The following is a 7452-nucleotide window of genomic DNA, read 5'->3' as shown; positions in this document are numbered from 1 at the left end:
AACGCAATGAGCGCTGATCTGAAAAGTGAGGCTACTTTGATAATTTGACTGACTATCAGCTTCTGAAACCAGCGGTGGTGCCTGAACGCCCAGCTTATCCACGTGGTCCCTCAAGATTTTTTGAGGAATTTATCATCAAGCACTGAAAGAAGCGCGAGCAAATGGAGGTCAAAGGAAGTAGCCCTGCGTTTCCATCGCTTCTGCAAAGCGATGACAACGTAGCGCCACTAACAATAACTAATAAGAGTCCTAAATTTACCTTTCTTCTACCTGCTGCATATAGGCAATCAGATGAAAAAGTTGACCGCTTGATAATTCGAAGACGTTGCATTTCACACCTTCTTAGATTGCGTCTTTCATTGCAAAATGTGGGTGATTCTGTGTGACTTGGATGGACAGAGTAACTTAAGCTGACAGTTCAGTACTATTCCTCCGGTGAACACAAGAAAGCGCAATGTCGCACCTAGTGAGGATGTGCAAAACTCCTCTTCTTCTTTTTTTGAAGCGCGGAAACTATTTCGGCAGGTTTGATTTCACCGCCACTATATTGTGGCTGAATCATAGTATCTCCACTATGGAGAACTCACCTTCAAGCGTAATGAAGGCAGGGTTCTTAGTGTTTGACTTGGTTAGGTGCTGGCAGCACAGATTTCCAAGGGTTTAGTAATACCGCGGGAGCTCGACTACATGACGGCCAGCGCTGTGTAACGAAATGCATCAACAATAGAGCGCGATCAGGCATATTGAATGCAAATAACTTGCAGGCGCTACGTCGCGATCGCGCCTAGTATCCGCTTTCTTGGCAAGCACAAATGCAAGCACGTGGGCGCCCCACATAGCTGACATTTCCAACCTTTCACCTTCCTTTGCCATGCCTGCTGTACGCCGCCCGCAGTGGTTAAAAAAGGCGGCTGCAAGTAAGAGATGTGCCTATAAGCAGCGGGGGCTATACCACGCCTAATGTAACAGCCTAGCAGGCGACTTTCGGGCAGGAAGACACTACGTGTGTGTGCGCATACTCTTAGTACCATCGCAGAAGCACAGCGGCGAACGAGATTCAGTCTTCTCGCCTTAGTACTCTGTCACAATAAACACTCCAATTCGGGAAGCGCAGACCACAGTCCATCACTAGACTCGTATTTGAAGGTGCAGTGTATCTAGTTACCTAAAATGTCTACACATGCACTTTGTGTCGTACGTTTTAAAGTATAATATCAAAACCTCCAGATAAAGCAATGAGGCTTTTTTTCTATAATGTCCATTAGACAAAACACACACTTGGAATTAGCCTTTGGGTGAGCGCTTCAGCAGCGCTGTCGTTTTCCTTTTGAATTGCCACCAGATCTACGAAACTGTACCCTCGGAGAACAAGGTCGTATTAGGGAAAAATTTCGAGGCGATAAATTCTGCTGATTGGATGCGTGGGCAAGCACTGTGATCAAATTTCGGGACACATGCTCGCGAAATATTTTTGTAGAGTGCGCAGGGGCATAAACATGGTGCCGAACACGGAAGTCCTCTTACGACCAACGTTGCGGCATGCGGCGCATACAAAGCCTCAGATGCTTCTGGCTTGCAAAGTGGGACGCTGCTGTGGCACTTTGGCCTTCAATTACAAATTTTTGTGGCACACAATTACAACGCAGTGCAAAAAGTGTAGATGCACCAATCTCACAACCACTTTCAAGGGTAATGCGATGGGCAATCCAACAATGTAGCTAGTACACAAGTGCGTAACGAATTACACGTTGAATATCACATGTGATCAATTGCCTTTTTCAGTAATTTCGTAATTTTGCAATTACAATCTCAGTTGTATCTTAGTTGATTTCAGTTTCACTCACTCCTTCAAAATCGACACGTCCTGAGGCGTTCACGTGAGCTGGCATGTGTCTATGGACAACGCTTCTTAGAAGCTGTCTTGAAAGAAATAAAGAAAGCGGAGCGTTCTGCCGGCCACACAAGAAACGGGTTACATTTCAAGGACGGGAAGAAGGTGGGTATGATAAAAGCAATATAAATAGGGTAGACCCGCAACTTGCCTTCGCCTGCATCAACAGCGCCGGCGCACATGACATCTAGTAGGAACAGTACTGGGTGCCACTTGCGCGTATCAACTCGTAACTCCAGAAGACAGATGAGAGGCGGTCAACATTATGGTACGAAGTGGTGTTGTACGAATCGCTTATTTTTCGAAAAAATTACTCGCCTTTTCGATCATCAGGCAAGCTGACGCTGACCAATTCTTGTCGCGCATCTATTTTTTTTTGCCGTTTCAATGCAACACCAGTGTCACCACGTGCGAACGCTAATGTACAGTGAACTTATTAACCTGTCCTTTGACATGGGATAGTTCTACGCTTTCTTTCACTAACTTCCCCGTCTGGTGTTCGCAGATTACAACACCACACTTCTCTCCCGCAACCTCATCAAATGGGTCCTCAGTTGATTGTGGGATTTCTATTCGCGCCTCCATTGTTTATTGTTCTATAGGGACGATAAAATGAATGAGCTTAGTTGTTGACGAAGCTACAGGTCCGCCATTACACTCCGACATGCAAGCCTTCCGCAGGATACCGTTTCTAATGAGTTGGAATATATCTGGCACATCGTCGCCACTACTTTGCAATTGGTGCCGTATGGGATGAAGATGTCGATTAACAAATTTGTTCGTTGAAGCTTGTCGCAACAAAAAAAAATTGCATCTCTCCAGCTTATAAAATATTGTTCCATTTATTCAGGTGCATCAAACTGCCTGCAACTATTGCACGACACGAAAATATCTCTAGAACTTAACCAGGTCCTAAGAAACGTGGCTTCAAAACGTGTGAGATCAAATCGATGTTCGTCCAGATTATTATTCTATATTGGTGAGGGGTTCATCTTAAGTTCAGTTTTGGTATTTCAAGTGAAGATTGAACGTTGCCTAGGTAGTCCGTTTAGGGTGACGAGTAACGCTTGGTGCTTTGTGTATGTGTGTCTTCATGGGCGTACAAATAAAATGGCCTTATAAGCTGGTTTATTTGTTCCTGCAAAACTCAACTCTGCTTGATCAATATCTCATAAAAATAATGATTACATGTATAGAGTATGAGGCAGCTGTGCCATAAAACCCCTGTTCAAAGCTGAATACAGCACCTCTTTTTTTTAACATGCTCATGCCATAGGTGTGTGTGAGGGGGGGGGGGGCGAGTGCATAACAGCAGATTCAAACAGGGTTTGTAGGCTCAGTCTGATAATCGCACAGAGAACTGCATCGACGAAGGAGCTTTCTTGCTTCATGCTCCTTAGTTGTCTTTTATAATAGGTTATTCCTGGATTTTGCACTCCTTGCTCAGTTAGTTCTGCTCATTTTAGTATTCGTAAATACGTCAATGTCGCTTGAAGTTATCATACCTATCATCATTTTTTTCGTCGCAACTATTGCCCAGGAGCTTGCACTTTCGGCGCTATCCTGGCGCGAGCTTTTTTAATATGTTCGTAAAAATCCTTTAAATGGACGAATTTCTCCTATCGCTCGCCTCTGCTATCATTCTAAAAGCGATTCTGCACTCACTGAGCACGAGATAACGCACACAAAAAATGTTTTCATCTCCCCAAAAGCCACAGAGCCGCCCTCATTTTACATCCTCCTTGAGGTCTCCACGGCCTTGTCGATAATGACGGAGCCACTTAAAACCGCATTTTACATATGACCATCCATTCAATTGGCTTTTATTGGCAACATCTGGAAAAATTCTGTATCGCTCAAGCACGATTTATCAAGAAATGTTCTATTTATTCTTTATTCATTCTTTTCGCCGATCTTCACTGCGGCATATTGAAAAAAAATTGGTTACGCAATAATGCCCGCATAAAATCCTGCCTTGTGATGGACCATTGCCACTAATATTAAAGGTCAAACGGGTGCTTTGGAATGAAGAAAGTGAGGTTGGTACGGTCATGCCCCTTCCTCATTTTTTAAGCACTCTATGCAGAGAGTATTAGGATACAGTTAGTACGGATACCTGGGTTAGTATTTTTTGCCGTCCTATCTTAATACCTCACCATTTGTTATTCTTCTAATAGCGCGTACATTTACTTATCATTGATTATTTCCTCGACGCTAGAGGCTCTAAAAAATTTGCATTTCATGTGTAATTACCAGGCATAGTGTAAAAAGGACTTCCAATTGCAATATTTTACTTGTTACTGGTGTCCACTTTACGCCGAATATGAGGTTGTACACCTCAATTCAGCTAAACCATGCAAATTTATTTATTAGTTTACACAGTATCGAAGGTTAAGCGACAGAACAGCTCAAGTATATGAATATGGCGCTGGTAGACATGTTTCAAACCGTCATCAAAGCGAACTCAATTTTTGTTCTCTTTCTACGACATTCTACACCGCATTCACTATAAATTTCATGTTCTTTAGGTTTACGTACCTGTGCACCCACTGACGCCGATTGCTTGCCTGAAAAGAATATTGGGAAAGAGGAATTCATGTACTATGTATGAAGTTTTGCATATGATGTAGTAAGCGCAAACTGCTGAATTGATAACTATATTTATTTGCAGCGTACGCTGCTAGCGCCCCTCCAAAGGCCAAGGAAGCTAGTATCCAACGTGTAACAAGAAAACGCGCGGTAATATGATTAGAAACTCAAAAACGCCCGCTATAAAAACCAGTATACTCAAGTAATTGGAAAAATACAAGCTCTATTTATACGACAATTCACTAAGCAGTACTTGTGGGAACACTACGATAGTAGAAAGAAATGTGCGCACAACTTGATTACATAGAAATCGGAATACGTAAAAACTAACAATGTGGCATATAAATATGAATAAACATGTTCACGTGTATAGCAAAGTAGTGCGGACACAAGGTAAAGATAAGACATGCACGCGAAAGCGCACAGAAGGGACACAATCTCAGAAGAAAACGAATTCATTTCACACGATTTTATATAAGAAAACTTCAATGCTTCTCGAGAATGTGTCTTTAGTAGTTGCTGATAAGACTTCAGCCTGGAGCTTTTCCCTGTATACGAGAGTATAGGAGGAAAAAAAAGTAGTTTTAAAGTGTACCTTCTTTAACAAGTGCTGGCTATGCTTCCTGAATGGTAATTTCAGTTAGGTTATTACAGCGGCATAGGCGTTGAGACTGGTCTTGACATCGCATGGCGTTGACTGGTGTTGAGACCAACATCTCCGTTTACAAAACGGAAGAGGAGCTTTAGTCTAAGAATCTTTCTTCGCGTGGCATCCAACGGCAACAATCAGTTTCTGTCGAACGATGGCTTGCACGAGGGGAACTGAAATAGGAGTAACATCACGGCTACGCGAACAGAAAGCTGCGGGCGCCATCGCGTCCAGTTCACGTAGAACGATTCGCACCACGTCTTCTCATCGCGACGCATGCTACTGTGCGGGCTGATCTTCAAACGTCGACGTTGCGGCACTATTGTGAAGTCTGGTGAATGGGTGCAGGACGCGTCGGCTTTTGGCCTACTCGAATTGTCGGCACCCTTTGATGATAGCATCAACTGTAGGGCAGCTTTATACATGATAAGATTGAAAGCATCGTCAGCAATTACCTTGAGCGCATGCCCTACCTTCTGAGCTTCTTTCATGTCGTAATCGGCTTCGCGACAAAGCGCCAGAACGTCCTGGATGTACGAAACATAGCACGCTGTGGGGGATTTGGCACGAGAGGCCAGTTCCTGCTTTGCGGCAATTTTACGGCCGGCTAGGTTGCCACACAACTCCGTTAACTTCTCTTTGTATTGGTCCCAACAGGTCGGCCCCATGATCAGCCCCAGTCCCAGCTGGTCAGCCTTCATGGTTTTCGAACCATACATTTGCCGTGCCTTGTAGGTAGAACAACAGGTTAGCTAGCATAAGCGTACGTTCCCGGCTGTAGATTCCACTCACACGTTCGTACATAGTCACCCACTCTTCAACGTCGGCGCGTTCAGTCCCGCAGAAAGTTCTGGGATCCTTGCGTTGCACAACCACAACCGAAGGGGACATCTTCGTAGCGGGTGATGGTGACGTTGGAGGCGGCATCGACGTTGATCCCGAGTGCTCACCGTGATTCACGGTGAGAACAGTGCTGTGACGTCCACTTCACAGCTCCGTTTCTAGCTTGGTAGCCCGCACCTCCCACCAATATGTTACGTGGATGTTGGCAGTATGTAATGAATATATTTACAGTATATATACAAGCAAAGTCAACGTGGTCAAGGTGGCTGACCTGCAACAACACGCAGCCACCAGCGTCTCACGATCTTCTTCTTCCTCTCTCTTCTATCATCTTTCCGTAAGAATATGAAATGTCGCGTCACTTATTATTATTACAAAAACGAAATGTTAAGGATGGCGCAAATATAGATACCGATATCAATCAACCATAGTCAACGTAAGGAATCCTTTAACGACGAATATAGTCCCAGAGCTATCGCTGATCCCCAACCGAAAGAAAATTACATTTAGAAGAGTTCTTCAGTGGCGGAGAACTGCTAATAAAGAATTTTCGCTTTGCTTTTGCCTCGTGTATCCTTTTTATGTTGGGCCGCCGTACATCGCATACTTATGCATTCACTCGGCCAGCATAGTACTGGTGTTAGTGACGGACCCGCACTGTATCCACAGGCATTCTCATCAGCAAGTTTGATATACTGTTCGATATATTACCACATGTAGATAGTGAGTCGAGGGCAAGAGCGGGTCCAGCCCAAAAGAACAAAGGAGTCCGCACGCCTTCCCTGCTCGCGAGCCAACTCAGACGGACGCGCTTTCTACGAGCCCACTGCTCTGCGGCTTATTAAAACCCCAAGAGTATTCTGAAGGCTTGTAACTAACTGGTGGAGGTTCTGGGTTGCTCTTACGGATGCTGCAAACCCCTCCAAGGATCCGCACGACGAATCCAGTGGCAGTTGACACTCCCGTGCATCGGGCCAGCTGCAAGATCAGGGCACTAGATCCGGAAGTCGTGGACGCTACGCCCACCACGTCAACCTGTATGACCAGCGCCTGCACTCAACCCGTTCCAACAGGTACGCAGAGCATGATATTGAACCGGTATACACTTGGGAGCCCACGGGCTCCGATGACGTTCCATGGCGCAGTGTTCGATGACCTCGAAAACTAGATAGCTGACTTCGAGCGGTGGGCCCCCTTGAACCATTGGAACGACGCGGCAAAACTGAGACACGCCTATTTCTACGTGGAGGACGGCGCATGTACATTGTTTCGGAACCATGAGGAGCAACTGACGTCGTGGCCCGAATTTGGTCGTCGGCTTCTTGAGACCTACACCAATGCTGATCGCCATGAACGAGTGCAACGAGTGATTCAGGCCAGTTTCCAAACGAAACTGTGGCCACGTACATCGAAGACATGACACGCCTACTCAGACGAGCTGATTCAGGAAGGACGGAGGAGAAGAAGTTGCCCCATGTAA

At 45.2% G+C, this 7452-nt stretch overlaps 1 protein-coding gene across 1 annotated transcript in view; it reads right to left on the bottom strand.

Moving 5' to 3' along the window:
* Nucleotides 1–135: 135 nt before the first annotated feature.
* LOC142563372 (uncharacterized) overlaps nt 136–7452 on the bottom strand; it is a 65455-nt gene continuing 58138 nt past the window's right edge. Inside the window, exons 6-7 of the mRNA XM_075673932.1 lie at nt 4430–4458; nt 136–142 (exon numbers count right to left, since the gene is read on the bottom strand). Coding sequence (XP_075530047.1) covers nt 136–142; nt 4430–4458 — 36 coding nt within the window. The remainder of the gene's footprint in view (nt 143–4429; nt 4459–7452) is intronic.

The sequence above is a fragment of the Dermacentor variabilis genome, chromosome 11 (genome assembly GCF_050947875.1).
Source record: "Dermacentor variabilis isolate Ectoservices chromosome 11, ASM5094787v1, whole genome shotgun sequence".
Taxonomy (NCBI): domain Eukaryota; kingdom Metazoa; phylum Arthropoda; class Arachnida; order Ixodida; family Ixodidae; genus Dermacentor; species Dermacentor variabilis.
Note: the sequence above shows the minus strand (reverse complement) of the source record. Positions and strands in the feature narration are given on the sequence as shown.